Source organism: Leptodactylus fuscus, chromosome 1, assembly GCF_031893055.1.
Source record: "Leptodactylus fuscus isolate aLepFus1 chromosome 1, aLepFus1.hap2, whole genome shotgun sequence".
Taxonomy (NCBI): domain Eukaryota; kingdom Metazoa; phylum Chordata; class Amphibia; order Anura; family Leptodactylidae; genus Leptodactylus; species Leptodactylus fuscus.
The window spans coordinates 141,524,429-141,543,180 of NC_134265.1; the positions used below are offsets into that span (position 1 = coordinate 141,524,429).

The 18,752-nt window shown below is 42.3% G+C and overlaps 1 protein-coding gene across 1 annotated transcript in view; it reads right to left on the reverse strand.

Annotated features, from left to right (window-relative positions):
* Positions 1-1,201: 1,201 nt before the first annotated feature.
* The window catches only part of ERCC6L2 (ERCC excision repair 6 like 2), a 104,206-nt gene continuing 86,655 nt past the window's right edge, over positions 1,202-18,752 (reverse strand). Inside the window, exons 19-20 of the mRNA XM_075277705.1 lie at positions 17,885-18,048; positions 1,202-2,717 (exon numbers count right to left, since the gene is read on the reverse strand). Coding sequence (XP_075133806.1) covers positions 1,862-2,717; positions 17,885-18,048 — 1,020 coding nt within the window. The 3' untranslated portion in view covers positions 1,202-1,861. The remainder of the gene's footprint in view (positions 2,718-17,884; positions 18,049-18,752) is intronic.

Genomic DNA, 18,752 nt, shown 5'->3' on the forward strand with positions numbered 1-18,752 from the left:
TTGTCCCATCTGATCAATCTGGATGATTCTGAGAGTTATTGGGAGAAGGTGCTGTGGTCAGATGAGACAAAAATTGAGCTCTTTGGCATTAACTCAAAAGAACACTGTCCCCACTGTCAAGCATGGGGGTGGAAACATCATGTTTTGGGGGTATTTCTCTGCTAAGGGCATAGAACTACTTCACTGCATCAATGGGAGAATGGATGGAGCCATGTACCGAAAAATCCTGAGTGACAACCTCCTTCCCTCTACCAGAGTATTACAAATGGGTAGTGGCTGGGTTTTCCAGCAGGACAATGACGCAAAGCATGCAGCCAAGGCAACAAGCAAACCTGAAGAACGGAAATCCAAACGGTAGTATGAACCTGGCGTAAATGTGTAAAAAAATAAAAATAAAAATGCAATAAAAACCCCCACGCCATAACCACACCCATGTTCCTGATCAGCCTCCATCGACACAACAATAATTGTCACTTACATAAAAATTACCATAATGGAGAGAGCGCATTATTAATTCTTTTTTAGTAGAACTAAAAAAAACCCAAAACATGAAAAATATGAAAAAGACATTTCCTCTTCTTTTTTGTTTAGATTTTCTCAGATATAGAAAAAACATGTAAAAATAAAAACCTAAAAATAAAACCTTTTTAATGACCAGAAAAAAACAAAACGGAATTATGTGAATAATTCAAAGGAAAATATATAAATATATATGTTATAGCCAGAAGTGGCTAAAAGGAGTCTATAACGTCTTCCAAGAATTTTCAACTGCTTTCATCGTGTTACAGAGCACACTGCAGTAACAAACAACATACATTTATTACACGTCACATTGATAGATTCCAAAAAAAACCTACAACTTAAAAATGTTATGCAAATGAGGCAATTGGTGCACTGGGGAGGACTGTCAGCTCCCTGGAACACTTCTTGTTGCTCTAACTCCAGTCATCTCCTGCCTGTGTAGAGGGAGTTGACCCTCTTTAATGTTATGACTTCACCCATTGCACCTGAGTAGCAAGAGCAGTTGTCCAGGGAGCTAGAGGCTCGTTCCCCGTTTCACCAACTACCCCCACTTGCATAAGATAAAGGTTTTTGTTTTTTTTTAAATGTACAAAAGTGACAAACATAACAAAGGTATGATGTGTATCATTGTAATGAGCTCTGCAATACAGTTGTAACACTTGAATATGTTTAGGGGAGGTGTCACCCTCCCTGTAATGTAAACTACATATACGCTGCTTGTGCATATTACATAATTACAGTATAAACATAGACATAACACCTAGAGGGGAACATGTACCATTGTATCACACAGAACAAAAAAAATGATCTCAGGGGAGAGAATAGGGGGGAAAAGTCGACATTTTCTTAATAAACTAATTAAACAATAAAATGTTTGTAGGCTATTTTTGAGTGAAAATATGTTTTTGCAAAATGGACTCTTAGACAATCAGAAGGTGTTGTATAACATTGGAAAGAAAAAGGCTCCACTTATTGGATATACCATAAATGTCCAATGAAGGGTCTCAGGTCTTATAGAAATGAATACAGAGAGTCATACATGACTGCCAGTGGCTATAGAGGGTGGGGGTAGTTTAGAGGTCAGGGGACCTAATTTGTTTAAATAGATGAGTCCAAGGAGTGTGACACACATCAATCAGACACTTCTGGTATATTCTGTGGATATTCCAAAACACCCCAAATGGGAATGCTTGTTTAAGTGACAAACTCCACATTACAATACCAAAACGGAACTGTCACCATTAAAATAGTGTACAACCCCTTTAATCATGCTGGTCATATATTCATTTACAGTAAAATAAAGAAAGTACAGATTAATAAGCCGAATTTGGGTGCAGTCTCAGTCTGTATTTTCACTCTTCCTCCACAAAAACTTTTCGTTCTTTATCCAAAGTGAGTCATTCCAGTTGTCCTTCTTAGACACTGAAGGTAAAACTGAAGTCTCACAAGCTTTTTTAATTACAGACAAGTCGGTGAGTCTGTTAATACTTTCATCATTTTGTTCACTAAGAATATCCCAGAAGTCTTTAGAACGATGCCTTGGTTTGGTTACAGCAGGTTCACATTGGGAAGGTATTGGAGGAACAGTAGACCGATTACTCTGAGAGCTAAAAAGATCATTGAGTATAGATGTGTCACCAAGTAAGTCAGCAACAAAGTCTCTCTTCTTTATTCCCGGCCGATTTTCATGTTTTGACAAGTGGCCTTCTGTGACATAGTTGACTTCTTTGGGAAAGCTTGTACCAGGCCCTGTCTCTATCAAGTCTGTATGCACACAATGTTTACTTTCCTGGTAATTACTACAATTTTCCATGGACATATTTAGAGACGGTTCTGTATTCCTCCTGGCCTTGAGATGATCCTTGTTTGTCATATTAATTTCATTTGGCTGTTCACCGTCATCACTACTCTCTACACCAACAGATTTGTATTTCCTTTTTGCGTACTTTGGAGATGAAGTCTTTTTTCTTATCTTTTTGATTACTTTATTTTTGTCCTTCGATTTGCTTTCCTTTTGTCCACTTGTAGTTGAAGGAACTTGACTTGGGTACAGATCTTTTACTTCAGAATATCTTTTTGTGTAAAATTCTCTAAGCATGTCTTGTCTCACGTGTGATTTTACCCTGACAAGTTGATGAGCAAGCTCCTCTGCAGAAGCCATATTGAAATACGCCACCATTTGCTCAAAATGTCTCCTACAAAATATAAAGAAAAGTTTGTATTATACAACTGCTAGACTACAGCCAACACACTTCTCTGGCATTGTCCAGGAGAGATGCATTTCAGATAGGCCAACAGTCAGATTTCATAAGATTTGAGTTAGAACCTTGGTCTAAGTTTAGTAGAATAGTGGGGGCCCAAATGTTTTGGAGCCGTAATAAAGAAACCTAAAATATAGGTGTATTACTGTTGTGGGAAACCGGCCCTGAGAAAAACAAAGTGTATACATCTTTAATTTTGCGCAATGGCTTCAAAAAGAATTATGTTATGACAAGTTATGAAGTTTTACGTATGAGGTGATGTTTTATGAATGCATGGTATTTTTGTACTTCTGCTGTTCTTTGATCCTAATAACCTTTCTACACTTGGGACATATATTTAAGCATCATGGTTAACCATTTCTGTATATGCGCTTCCCTGTGTCCATTATAAATCAAGCCTGTGAAAGTGAACAGAAATCATACTTGTATATGATTCTTACAGATACTGCAGATCCATATGTCTATGTGTGTGCACTTGCAGATTTCTGCAAACCATATTAGTTGACTAAAAATTGCTTTGGCCAAGTAAAACTGAAGAATACATAAAAATATTTTGTTAGCAGTACATCCATTATGAAATATACCCAAACATTTGTAAACTTTTCACTACACTTTGTTAGATGCAAGTCTTTTTTTACTTGTAAATGCTTCTCAATGTTAATGAAGACCATATACCTCTTAGGACTTGTAAACCGTCTCCCGATCACATATGTGAAAAGTTTTGATTATGTTTAGTGTAAGAACAGCCAGTGCTGACAAGAGGACATCAACCTCTCTGTTTTTCTCTCCTTCTCTTCCCTTATTCCTCCACATACAGTGGGGCAAAAAAGTATTTAGTCAGTCACCAATAGTGCAAGTTCCACCACTTAAAAAGATGAGAGGCTCATTTTTCAGCTCGGTCAGGCAGGCTTTTTGTAGATTTATTTGGTCGTCTAAACCCCCTCGCATTGCGCGGAGTACCCTGTCTCGGTCCAAGAGAAGGGGGGGCCTAGCGGTCCCTGACTGTTCTAAATATTTCCTCGCGGCGGTCGCCACGCGTATTCTCGATTGGCATCATGCCTCCGGTTCCAAGCTCTGGGTCACCCTGGAAGAGTCTCTGAGTCCAATCTCTCTCACGGCAATTCCCTGGCTCCACAAGAACTACTGGGTAAGCCCTATTTGCTTCCTTTTGTCGCTCGCCAAACTATGGGTGTATGTCGACTCTATGGTGACATGCGGAAACTTTTCCGAAACGATGGACCCCTGACTCCGATCTCGGGCAACCCAGACTTTCCGGCAGCATTTGACTCCCCTTTCCTAGAACGTCCCCCTGTCCGTCCTCTCCTCCGATTTAAAGATGTTACATCTGCTGCTGCTCTCCTCCCTCGCTCGGACTTATTATCCTGCGTATCCAGGCCTGACTCTGTGGCCGCGCATTGGCACTATTCCCAATTATCACACTTCTATTTGTCCTTGAAGCGCTCTCATGATGTTCATAGACCTCTTCTGCCATTGGAGCGTCTTTGTCTCTCTGTTTCCCCTACGGGGCATACGGTCTCCCTTCTATACGCTTTTCTACTAGAGGATCTTGAGGATGGCCTGCCGCCCTTTGTGAGGGGATGGGAGAGGGAGTTGGGGGTGACTTTCCCACCGGAGGCTTGGTCTTTGGCCTTTAATATGTGCCATAAATTTTCCATCTCCTGTAAGGCTCAGGAAACTAATTACAAGATTCTCTCTAGATGGTACAGGGTCCCGACTTTGCTCCATAATATCTATCCCTCCACATCTGATCGGTGTTGGAGGTGTCTCTCCGATCGTGGCACGATGGCCCATGTCTGGTGGGGCTGCCCCCTTCTTCGTCCTTTTTGGTCTGGGGTGAGGCAGGTTATCTCACAGGTCACTGGAGTCGTGCTGGAGGACGATCCGGCTCCTCTGCTTCTCTCCCTTTTTTCCCGTAAGTTCAGGAAACCTATCCGCAAACTTCTGTGGTTTATGTTAGTAGCGGCGAGGTCTGTTATCCCGAGGTTGTGGAAATCCCAGACTCCCCCCACGCTTCTTTCCTGGCTTAAGGAGCTCCTTTATCTCCGTACGATGGAGGATATGCTGGCCCAGCTTCGCCCTGATGACAGACTTCACCACCAGACTTGGCTTTTGTGGAACATGTTCTATTACTCTTCAGATTTCCGCGCTCTCTTCCCCTCGGTACCACTGTGATGTCTATTTTGTTTTACCTTTTGATATCTTTACTTGCTTCTCTTTCTCTAGCTTTCCAACAGTTTCTAGCTATGTTTTCGTGTTGCTGTTCACAGCTTTTATTATGTACTTCTTTTGAAAGTTCTTTTTGCCTTTTTACAATTGTTAAGTTTCCTTGACTGAAATTGCTACGTTTTGACTCTGCTGCGTCAGAGACTGCCGTTTCCCGTTTTCCCCTCCCCGACCTCGTTTCTCCTCTTCTCATTCCCATTGTTTTCCCGTCTTTCCCCCCTCCCCCCCCCCTTTTTCCCTTTTTTTTTGTTTGTACACCTTATTGAAAAATCTTAATAAACTTTAATGTTAAAAAAAAAAAAAAAAAAAGATGAGGCGTCTGTAATTTACATCATAGGTAGACCTCAACTATGAGAGACAAAATGAGAAAACAAATCCAGAAAATCACATTGTCTGATTTTGTAAGAATTTATTTGCAAATTATGGTGGAAAATAAGTATTTGGTCACCTACAAACAATCAAGATTTCTGGCTCTCACAGACCTGTAACTTCTTCTTTAAGAGTCTCCTCTTTCCTCCACTTGTTACCTGTAGTAATGGCACCTGTTTAAACTTGTTATCAGTATAAAAAGACACCTGTGCACACCCTCAAACAGTCAGACTCCAAACTCTACTATGGTGAAGACCAAAGAGCTGTCAAAGGACACCAGAAACAAAATTGTAGCCCTGCACCAGGCTGGGAAGACTGAATCTGCAATAGGCAACCAGCTTGGATTGAAGAAATCAACTGTGGGAGCAATAATTAGAAAATGGAAGACATACAAGACTACTGATAATCTCCCTCGATCTGGGGCTCCATGCAAAATAATCACAAGAATGGTGAGCAAAAATCCCAGAACCACGCGGGGGGACCTAGTGAATGAACTGCACAGAGCTGGGACCAATGTAACAAAGCCTACCATCAGTAACACACTACGCCGCCAGGGACTCAGATCCTGCAGTGCCAGACGTGTCCCACTGCTTAAGCCAGTACATGTCCGGGCCCGTCTGAAGTTTGCTAGAGAGCATTTGGATGATCCAGAAGAGTATTGGGAGAATGTCCTATGGTCTGATGAAACCAAACTGGAACTGTTTGGTAGAAACACAACTTTTTGTGTTTGGAGGAAAAGGAATACTGAGTTGCATCCATCAAACACCATACCTACTGTAAAGCATGGGGGTGGAAACATCATGCTTTGGGGCTGTTTCTCTGCAAAGGGGCCAGTACGACTGATCCGGGTACATGAAAGAATGAATGGGGCCATGTATCGTGAGATTTTGAGTGCAAACCTCCTTCCATCAGCAAGGGCATTGAAGATGAAACGTGGCTGGGTCTTTCAACATGACAATGATCCAAAGCACACCGCCAGAGCAACGAAGGAGTGGCTTTGTAAGAAGCATTTCAAGGTCCTGGAGTGGCCTAGCCAGTCTCCAGATCTCAACCCTATAGAAAATCTTTGGAGGGAGTTGAAAGTCCGTGTTGCCAAGCGACAGCCCCAAAACATCACTGCTCTAGAGGAGATCTGCATGGAGGAATGGGCCAACATACCAACAACAGTGTGTGCCAACCTTGTGAAGACTTACAGAAAACGTTTGACCTCTGTCATTGCCAACAAAGGATATATAACAAAGTATTGAGATGAAATTTTGTTACTGCACAAATACTTATTTTCCACCATAATTTGCAAATAAATTCTTACAAAATCAGACAATGTGATTTTCTGGATTTGTTTTCTCATTTTGTCTCTCATAGTTGAGGTCTACCTATGATGTAAATTACAGACGCCTCTCATCTTTTTAAGTGGTGGAACTTGCACTATTGGTGACTGACTAAATACTTTTTTGCCCCACTGTACCATGAAAGTCCACAGCAATAGCTCAAAACCATCCAGGCAAGATCTCATGCAAGCATGAGCTGTATTCATTTTAGAACCATAAAGCATTTATATGCGCATGAATATGACATCAAACCTAACCAACCTCCCAACTTTAAACAAACACACTTAATGATAATACAGTTTAATTCATAATTGCAAAATGTAATGCTTACTAAATGGCTGTTTTTTAACAATAGGTTCATTCCTTATTATTTATTTTCTATTACAATATCATTGGTCACTGTCTAAATAAACATATATATATACAGTCCTATGAAAAAGTTTGGGCACCCCTATTAATCTTAATCATTTTTAGTTCTAAATATTTTGGTGTTTGCAACAGCCATTTCAGTTTGATATATCTAATAACTGATGGACACAGTAATATTTCAGGATTGAAATGAGGTTTATTGTACTAACAGAAAATGTGCAATATGCATTAAACCAAAATTTGACCGGTGCAAAAGTATGGGCACCTCAACAGAAAAGTGACATTAATATTTAGTAGATCCTCCTTTTGCAAAGATAACAGCCTCTAGTCGCTTCCTGTAGCTTTTAATCAGTTCCTGGATCCTGGATAAAGGTATTTTGGACAAACAATTCAAGTTCAGTTAAGTTAGATGGTCGCCGAGCATGGACAGCCCGCTTCAAATCATCCCACAGATGTTCAATGATATTCAGGTCTGGGGACTGGGATGGCCATTCCAGAACATTGTAATTGTTCCTCTGCATGAATGCCTGAGTTGATTTGGAGCAGTGTTTTGGATCATTGTCTTGCTGAAATATCCATCCCCGGCGTAACTTCAACTTCGTCACTGATTCTTGAACATTATTCTCAAGAATCTGCTGATACTGAGTGGAATCCATGCGACCCTCAACTTTAACAAGATTCCCGGTGCCGGCATTGGCCACACAGCCCCAAAGCATGATGGAACCTCCACCAAATTTTACAGTGGGTAGCATGTGTTTTTCTTGGAATGCTGTTTCTTTTTGGACGCCATGCATAACGCCTTTTTTTATAACCAAACTACTCAATCTTTGTTTCCAAAATGAAGTTGGCTTCTCCAAATGTGCTTTTGCATACCTCAGGCAACTCTATTTGTGGCGTACGTGCAGAAACGGCTTCTTTCTCATCACTCTCCCATACAGCTTCTATTTGTGCAAAGTGCGCTGTATAGTTGACCGATGCACAGTGACACCATCTGCAGCAAGATGATGCTGCAGCTCTTTGGAGGTGGTCTGTGGATTGTCCTTGACTGTTCTCACCATTCTTCTTCTCTGCCTTTCTGATATTTTTCTTGGCCTGCACTTCTGGGCTTAACAAGAACTGTCCCTGTGGTCTTCCATTTCCTTACTATGTTCCTCACAGTGCAAAACTGACAGGTTAAATCTCTGAGACAACGTTTTGTATCCTTCCCCTGAACAACTATGTTGAACAATCTTTGTTTTCAGATCATTTGAGAGCGGGCTGTCCATGTTCGGCGACCATCTAACTTAACTGAACTTGAATTGTTTTGTAGAAAGAAATGGTCCAAAATACCTTCATCCAGGATCCAGGAACTGATTAAAAGCTACAGGAAGCAACTAGAGGCTGTTATCTTTGCAAAAGGAGGATGTACTAAATATTAATGTCACTTTTCTGTTGAGGTGCCCATATTTTTGCACCGGTCAAATTTTGGTTTAATGCATATTGCGCATTTTCTGTTAGTACAATAAACCTCATTTCAATCCTGAAATATTACTGTGTCCATCAGTTATTAGATATATCAAACTGAAATGGCTGTTGCAAACACCAAAATATTTAGAACTAAAAATGATTAAGATTCATAGGGGTGCCCAAACTTTTTCATAGGACTGTATATATATATATATATATATATATATATATATATAATCTCTCTCTCTCTCTCTCTCTCTCTCTCTATATATATATATATATATATATATATATATATATATATATATATATATATATATATATATATATATATATATAATCTCTATATATATGCGTGAAACTGAATCAAAACCACAATTTTTAGTGACCAAACCATATAATGTTCTTCCCAATGGCCCTCCATAGTGTGATATATACTGTATAATGCTATATATATATATATATATATATATATATATATATATATATATACACACAATATATTACAATATATATGTTCTTCCTACCAACCCTGCCACAGTATATACGAGAGAGAGAGAGAGAGAGAGAGAGAGTGAGAGTGAGAGTGAGAGAGGGAGATAAAGTTAGGTCCATACATATTTGGACAATGACAAAAGTTTTGTTTTCTAAAACATAGTAAAGTTATGTTTATATGATGGACATGGACATAAAGACCGGACTTTTAGCTTTCATTTGAGGGTATTCACATTATAATTGGAGGAAGGATTTAGAAGTTTCAGCTCTTTAACATGCGCCACCCTGTTTTTAATGGGAGCAAAAGTAATTGGACAATTGATTTAAAGACTGGGCAGGTGGGGGCAATCCCTTCTTAAAGTCATTCTCAATTAAGCAGATAGAAGATCTGGAGTTGACTTTAAACCACCCGCTCAAATGCAACAGTTAATTTGTACATGGAATAAAAGTTGAATTTTTCAGTAGCAGAATTGCACTGTTTGCTATGCTACTAACCAGCCCTACAACAGCATGTATGTGGTTTAAAAGCAGTTTTCGTGGTGGTAGACTCCCTTAAAGTCTGCCTATGCCTAGATGGTGGTCTCGACAAAAACAACGCACCCACCCCCTGATCAGGTTTTATTTAAATCAATGTTTTACTTTGTCTACAAGACATTAAACATGCAGTAGTTTTTTTTTTTTTTTTACAATATAAACGGATTCTAAATAATGGTATACATTTATGGCACAGTTTTGTAGGAATATTACAACGCTAATTATGTCATTATAATTTTACGTTTTAATACTTTTTAAGTTATTTAGTGTAGCGTTTTTTTTTGGAGGGGTGGAAGAGATTAAGGAATTGCAAATGTGAACCACTGTAGCCTTACTAAACCAAGTTGCAGTTTGGTTTTGGTATGAAGCTGCCAAGAAAACTTTGCCTTTTATTTGCCAAAAATATGACCTCAGTCATAACCTGACAGTGTGACCTTCTTAGAAACAAGGAATTTCTTTACTCTCTAGTAGAGATGAGCGAACACTAAAATGTTCGAGGTTCGAAATTCGATTCGAACAGCCGCTCACTGTTCGAGTGTTCGAATGGGTTTCGAACCCCATTATAGTCTATGGGGAACATAAACTCGTTAAGGGGGAAACCCAAATTCGTGTCTGGAGGGTCACCAAGTCCACTATGACACCCCAGGAAATGATACCAACACCCTGGAATGACACTGGGACAGCAGGGGAAGCATGTCTGGGGGCATAAAAGTCACTTTATTTCATGGAAATCCCTGTCAGTTTGCGATTTTCGCAAGCTAACTTTTCCCCATAGAAATGCATTGGCCAGTGCTGATTGGCCAGAGTACGGAACTCGACCAATCAGCGCTGGCTCTGCTGGAGGAGGCGGAGTCTAAGATCGCTCCACACCAGTCTCCATTCAGGTCCGACCTTAGACTCCGCCTCCTCCGGCAGAGCCAGCGCTGATTGGCCGAAGGCTGGCCAATGCATTCCTATGCGAATGCAGAGACTTAGCAGTGCTGAGTCAGTTTTGCTCAACTACACATCTGATGCACACTCGGCACTGCTACATCAGATGTAGCAATCTGATGTAGCAGAGCCGAGGGTGCACTAGAACCCCTGTGCAAACTCAGTTCACGCTAATAGAATGCATTGGCCAGCGCTGATTGGCCAATGCATTCTATTAGCCCGATGAAGTAGAGCTGAATGTGTGTGCTAAGCACACTCATTCAGCACTGCTTCATCACGCCAATACAATGCATTAGCCAGTGCTGATTGGCCAGAGTACGGAATTCGGCCAATCAGCGCTGGCCAATGCATTCTATTAGCCCGATGAAGTAGAGCTGAATGTGTGTGCTAAGCACACACATTCAGCACTGATTCATCGGGCTAATAGAATGCATTGGCCAGCGCTGATTGGCCGAATTCCGTACTCTGGCCAATCAGCACTGGCCAATGCATTCTATTAGCCCGATGAAGTAGAGCTGAATGTGTGTGCTAAGCACACACATTCAGCACTGCTTCATCACGCCAATACAATGCATTAGCCAGTGCTGATTGGCCAGAGTACGGAATTCGGCCAATCAGCGCTGGCTCTGCTGGAGGAGGCGGAGTCTAAGATCGCTCCACACCAGTCTCCATTCAGGTCCGACCTTAGACTTCGCCTCCTCCGGCAGAGCCAGCGCTGATTGGCCGAAGGCTGGCCAATGCATTCCTATGCGAATGCAGAGACTTAGTAGTGCTGAGTCAGTTTTGCTCAACTACACATCTGATGCACACTCGGCACTGCTACATCAGATGTAGCAATCTGATGTAGCAGAGCCGAGGGTGCACTAGAACCCCTGTGCAAACTCAGTTCACGCTAATAGAATGCATTGGCCAGCGCTGATTGGCCAATGCATTCTATTAGCCCGATGAAGTAGAGCTGAATGTGTGTGCTAAGCACACTCATTCAGCACTGCTTCATCACGCCAATACAATGCATTAGCCAGTGCTGATTGGCCAGAGTACGGAATTCGGCCAATCAGCGCTGGCCAATGCATTCTATTAGCCCGATGAAGTAGAGCTGAATGTGTGTGCTAAGCACACACATTCAGCACTGCTTCATCGGGCTAATAGAATGCATTGGCCAGCGCTGATTGGCCGAATTCCGTACTCTGGCCAATCAGCACTGGCCAATGCATTCTGTTAGCCCGATGAAGTAGAGCTGAATGTGTGTGCTAAGCACACACATTCAGCACTGCTTCATCACGCCAATACAATGCATTAGCCAGTGCTGATTGGCCAGAGTACGGAATTCGGCCAATCAGCGCTGGCTCTGCTGGAGGAGGCGGAGTCTAAGGTCGGACCTGAATGGAGACTGGTGTGGAGCGATCTTAGACTCCGCCTCCTCCAGCAGAGCCAGCGCTGATTGGCCGAATTCCGTACTCTGGCCAATCAGCGCTGGCCAATGCATTCTATTAGCCCGATGAAGTAGAGCTGAATGTGTGTGCTAAGCACACACATTCAGCACTGCTTCATCACGCCAATACAATGCATTAGCCAGTGCTGATTGGCCAGAGTACGGAATTCGGCCAATCAGCGCTGGCCAATGCATTCTATTAGCCCGATGAAGCAGAGCTGAATGTGTGTGCTAAGCACACACATTCAGCACTGCTTCATCACGCCAATACAATGCATTAGCCAGTGCTGATTGGCCAGAGTACGGAATTCGGCCAATCAGCGCTGGCCAATGCATTCTATTAGCCCGATGAAGCAGAGCTGAATGTGTGTGCTAAGCACACACATTCAGCACTGCTTCATCACGCCAATACAATGCATTAGCCAGTGCTGATTGGCCAGAGTACGGAATTCGGCCAATCAGCGCTGGCCAATGCATTCTATTAGCCCGATGAAGTAGAGCTGAATGTGTGTGCTAAGCACACACATTCAGCACTGCTTCATCACGCCAATACAATGCATTAGCCAGTGCTGATTGGCCAGAGTACGGAATTCGGCCAATCAGCGCTGGCTCTGCTGGAGGAGGCGGAGTCTAAGATCGCTCCACACCAGTCTCCATTCAGGTCCGACCTTAGACTCCGCCTCCTCCAGCAGAGCCAGCGCTGATTGGCCAGAGTACGGAATTCGGCCAATCAGCACTGGCTAATGCATTGTATTGGCGTGATGAAGCAGTGCTGAATGTGTGTGCTTAGCACACACATTCAGCTCTACTTCATCGGGCTAATAGAATGCATTGGCCAGCGCTGATTGGCCGAATTCCGTACTCTGGCCAATCAACACTGGCTAATGCATTGTATTGGCGTGATGAAGCAGTGCTGAATGTGTGTGCTTAGCACACACATTCAGCTCTACTTCATCGGGCTAATAGAATGCATTGGCCAGCGCTGATTGGCCGAATTCCGTACTCTGGCCAATCAGCACTGGCTAATGCATTGTATTGGCGTGATGAAGCAGTGCTGAATGTGTGTGCTTAGCACACACATTCAGCTCTACTTCATCGGGCTAATAGAATGCATTGGCCAATCAGCGCTGGCCAATGCATTCTATTAGCGTGAACTGAGTTTGCACAGGGGTTCTAGTGCACCCTCGGCTCTGCTACATCAGATTGCTACATCTGATGTAGCAGTGCCGAGTGTGCATCAGATGTGTAGTTGAGCAAAACTGACTCAGCACTGCTAAGTCTCTGCATTCGCATAGGAATGCATTGGCCAGCCTTCGGCCAATCAGCGCTGGCTCTGCCGGAGGAGGCGGAGTCTAAGGTCGGACCTGAATGGAGACTGGTGTGGAGCGATCTTAGACTCCGCCTCCTCCAGCAGAGCCAGCGCTGATTGGTCGAGTTCCGTACTCTGGCCAATCAGCGCTGGCCAATGCATTCTATTAGCCCGATGAAGTAGAGCTGAATGTGTGTGCTTAGCACACACATTCAGCTCTACTTCATCAGGCTAATAGAATACATTGGCCAATCAGCGCTGGCCAATGCATTCTATTAGCTTGATGAAGCAGAGTGTGCACAAGGGTTCAAGCGCACCCTCGGCTCTGATGTAGCAGAGCTGAGGGTGCACAAGGGTTCAAGTGCACCCTCGGCTCTCCTACATCAGAGCCGAGGGTGCGCTTGAACCCTTGTGCAGCCTCGGCTCTGCTACATCAGAGCCGAGGGTGCGCTTGAACCCTTGTGCACACTCTGCTTCATCAAGCTAATAGAATGCATTGGCCAGCACTGATTGGCCAGAGTACGGAATTCGGCCAATCAGCGCTGGCCAATGCATCCCTATGGGAAAAAGTTTATCTCACAAAAATCACAATTACACACCCGATAGAGCCCCAAAAAGTTATTTTTAATAACATTCCCCCCTAAATAAAGGTTATCCCTAGCTATCCCTGCCTGTACAGCTATCCCTGTCTCATAGTCACAAAGTTCACATTCTCATATGACCCGGATTTGAAATCCACTATTCGTCTAAAATGGAGGTCACCTGATTTCGGCAGCCAATGACTTTTTCCAATTTTTTTCAATGCCCCTGGTGTCGTAGTTCCTGTCCCACCTCCCCTGCGCTGTTATTGGTGCAAAAAAGGCGCCAGGGAAGGTGGGAGGGGAATCGAATTTTGGCGCACTTTACCACGCGGTGTTCGATTCGATTCGAACATGGCGAACACCCTGATATCCGATCGAACATGTGTTCGATAGAACACTGTTCGCTCATCTCTACTCTCTAGTCCTTTTAAAATGCATAGCTCAGTATGTTGTTAATGTTAGGTTTGATTGCATTTTTTATATTTGGATAGTCTCCATTACTTTCTAAATTGTTATTTTGGCAGCAAAAATTCTAAGTTTGCTTTAAAGTAAGCATATGACATCATCAGTGACATCATAAAACATGATCAGTGGCTGAATTATCAATTTAAAAAATGTTACAATGTGTTTAAGTACTGTATAGTCAAGGGAATGTCACTAGCACCTGATGATCGGGAATATGAGTGCTTTGGGTGCGTAAAAATTATCTTGTTGGTCACAAAACTGAACAAACCAAATCACATTCTAGTATCTTTTTTGCATTTTATTGCCATCACACGTTATATGAGTAGCTGTTACTAATGTGTAGATTTCATAGGTCTTGGGAGAACCTGCCTTCTAAAACGCATCAGTCACTGACATTATTAGCTAATCCTCCACTGGATACTAGATGAGCACTCATTTTATACAAATAAATTAATTACTACATTAGAAAACTGAATATTCAGACACATGCTAATTGAAATATTTTTTGTCAGTATAAGCAATCTATAGACTCTATAGGTGAATGTCGATGGTTTGGGTCTTCTTTCCTTTTCCATAACCCACTAATTCGGAAACTTCGATGACATCATTGGTTGGTTTCCCAGGGATATCCCTAACACAAAAGCAATATGTTTCTCGCATACTAGATGAAAGTGAGACATGCTGTTTTTTTTTTTTCCTTTTCTCCTCTAGGTCAGTGGTGCTTAAAGAGGACCTTTCGTGGTCCGGGGCACAGGCAGTTCTATATACTGCTGGAAAGCCGATCTGTGCCCCGGGTAAAGAGCTATTGGTCCCGGTACCGTAGCTCTTTACAGTCAGAAGGGTGTTCCTGACAGTCAGTCAGGTATGTCCTTCTCCACAGCAGCGCCTATTGCGCTGTACAGTGTGACTGGGGAGGAACGCCCCCTCCCTCTGCTCACAGTGCTCGTCCATAGACGAGTATTATCAGAAGGGGAATGGGCGATCCTCCCCGCTCACATCGTACAGCGCAATAGGCGCTGCTTTGAAGAAGGACATACCTGACTGACTGTCAGGAACGCCCTTCTGACTGTAAAGAGCTACGGTACCGATAGCTCTTTATCCGGGGCACAGATCGGGAAAGCCGACAGTGCGCTGAATTCAGCGCAGTCGGCTTTCCAGCAGTATATAGAACAGTCTGTGCCCCAAACCATGAAAGGTCCTTTTTAATCTGCAGTATATGTAGATAAGTAAATCCCCCCTCTCCTGAAATGGTAGTTTGTGGGCTTTACCACCCCCTAACTACAACTATAATCCTAAGTATAATTAGCAGAGGCCCAGGGGAGATGAGTAAATATAAACTTACTCACTTTACCTGGGCTCCAGCACGAGTCCCCATTCTCCTCGGGCATCTTCCAACCTCCTGAATGGAATTAGGAAATGCTGAGACCTGGGACAGATCATTATATAATATGTTGGGGCACTTTGGTGGCTATTATATGTGGAGGCATTGTATATTATGTGTATATTATGTGTGGGGGCCATAATATTACACATGGGGGCACTGTTAAAGCCATTAAGTAACATAAGGGGTACATTCAACAAAATGTGAGGCTATTATAACACATGAGGCCATTATACTACATGTGAAGGCACTAAGGGGCTCATGACAATTGTTGAGAAAGGTTCCAAACAAAGCCTTGTTTTGTTAACTTTTATAAATGATTGCTACTTCGGTGTTAGGGGGCGTTCACACTACCGTCTGTGTCCGACAGGTAGTGTACGCTGCTAATGTCCGTTCAAAAGTCTGTTCAATTTTGCATTGCTTTAAATGGACATCGGGTGTGTTCTTTTACAGTCCGTGCCTGTCCTTAACTGTCCATTCACAAAGATGTCCGACTTTTCAAGCGGACAGCAAAACCCGACATATAGGTTTTTGCTGTCCGCTTGAAAAGTCGGACATTTTTGGGATGTTTTTCTTTTGCCTGAAAAGGTTGAGAAGCACTGCTCCAGATTACTCCTCTTAAAAAGCTATTTATTCAAGTTGCATTCTGGTGCTATAATATTACATGGAATTACAATTTTTGAATCAAAGAGATGGGAGCTTATAGCTCATGAATTTGCTGGAATCACAGCACACTGCAAGCAATAAGATGCAAGTTTAGCCACAATACTGTTTATTTATACAGAGGTGACACATGGCTAAAAGAAGAATTCCTACAGCAACACTCCTTCAGCAGGAGAGAGGTGGGGGTGGGGAGAGAGAGAAATACAGGAAGTGAGAAGCAGACACTGCATACAGCCTGGCTGAAGGGCTGAGTTGGGAGAACCCCAAATCCATGACCTTAATGGGCTTCTTTTTGAGCCACTCTGTTGCCTTGGCTGTAAGTTTTGGGTCATTGTCCTGTTGGAAGACCCAGCCACGACCCATTTTTAAAGTCCTGGTGGAGGGAAGGAGGTTGTCGCTCAGGATTTTGCAGTACATGGCTCCATCCATTCTCCCATTGATGAAGTAAAGTAGTCCTGTGCCCTTAGCAGAGAAACATAAACATAATGTTTCCACCTACATGCTTAACAGTGGGGACGGTGTTCTTTGGGTCATAGACAGCATTTTTCTTCCTCCAAACACAGAGAGTTGAGTTAATGCTAAAGAGCAAAAATTTTGTCTCATCTGACCAATCTGGATGATTCTGAGAGTGACTGGGAGAAGGTGCTGTGGTCAGATGAGAGAAAAATTGAGCTCTTTGGCATTAGCTCGCCGTGTTTGGAAGGAAGAGAAATGCCCAAAGGGCCCAAAGAACACCATCCCCACTGTCAAGCATGGAGGTGGAAACATTATGTTTTTTTTTTTTTTTTTTTTTTTTTTGGGGGGGGGGGGGGGGGGTTCTCTGCTAAGGGCACAGGGCTACTTCACCATCAATCAATAGATGGAGCCATGCACCGTAAAATCCTGAGTAACAATCTCCTTCCCTTCACCAGGACATTAAAAATGGGTCGTGGCTGGGTTTTCCAGGAGAACAAAGACTCAAAACATACAGTCAAGGCAACAAAGGAGTGGCTCAAAAAGTACATTAAGATCATGGAGTGGCCTAGCCAGTCTTTAGACCTTACACCAATAGAAAACTAACGGAGGAAGCTGAAGTCCCGAGTTGCCAAGCGACAGCCTCAAAACCTTAATGATTTAGAGATGATCTGCAATGTGGAGTGGACCAAAATTCCTCCTGACATGTGCGCAAATCTCATCAACTACAAAAAACATCTGACTGCTGCACGCCAACAAGGGTTTTGCCACTAAGTATTAAGTCTTGTTTGCCAGAGAGATCAAATACTTATTTCTCTATGCAAAATGCAAATAAATTTATAAAAATGTATACAATGTGATCCTCTGGATTTATTTTAGATATTCTATCTCTCACTGTTAATATTAATCTACCCTTAAAGTTATAGACTGTTCATATCTTTGTCGGTGTGCAAACTTACAAAATCAGCGAGGGATCAAATTATTATTTCTTTCACTGTATCCATTTCCCACCTTATTGCAACAGCTACATTAACAAAGGTGACAATGGTACGTAGTGTGAATGCACCCTAAGATATTGTAATTTTTACCAATTTGTACTTACTTTCTTATTACTTTAGGTGTATCGCCCACCAAAAACATAGTGTCACCGGCCTGAAGTAATTTTTTCTCTTTGTGAACCACTGGACTTATTAAACAACCACTATCCTCAGGTGCTTCAACTCCACTTTGCTGAGAAAATCCATCTTCGTTGGCCAAGTTACATTTCTATATTAAAAGCAAAACAAGTATATAAAGTTATGCTAATACATCCAATTTCTTGCGGTGATGCAATCTGAACACATTTTAGGATTTTAAAATAAAAACAATAATAATAATGTTGAGGGGTAGAAGTGGCTGAAACAAAAATACTGGTTGTAGAAGAGCAATGGTTAAAGTCTTTAGGATACTGTTATGTCATTTTGCTTTTACATCACTGCAACAATCTGTTCAATAACTCTCTTCCAGTAACATCTCAAGACATATTTCACATTTTCTTATACAGCTTGTTAAAAGCAAGTCAGTGTCACCTAACAAAACACCACTGGGCAGATTAGTTGAATGAGGAGGTCTTGATGTAGAAAACAGTCCTTAAAATTATCTTTGGATTTCACATTAAGCTGCTGTATTTCACATTTTGCGACAACGATGGCAGGAGGAACACATCCATCAAGTTCAGCATCATATATTACATGTCAACTTTTCTTCAAGTACTAAGAAAGCAAAGTTTTACTGTGTGTTAATGCCTGACCTTGACATTTTATTTTCCAATGAACCGATAACAACGACTGGTGGACAAGGGCAGGAAATTAATTTTGCTTGCAAAACTATGAAACGCACTACTTATAAGAACATTTTACAAAGACTAGACAGGGATGAGGATGGAAAAGTAGAGAATGTTATATTGATTATAAAGATGTCTGACTGGAGTC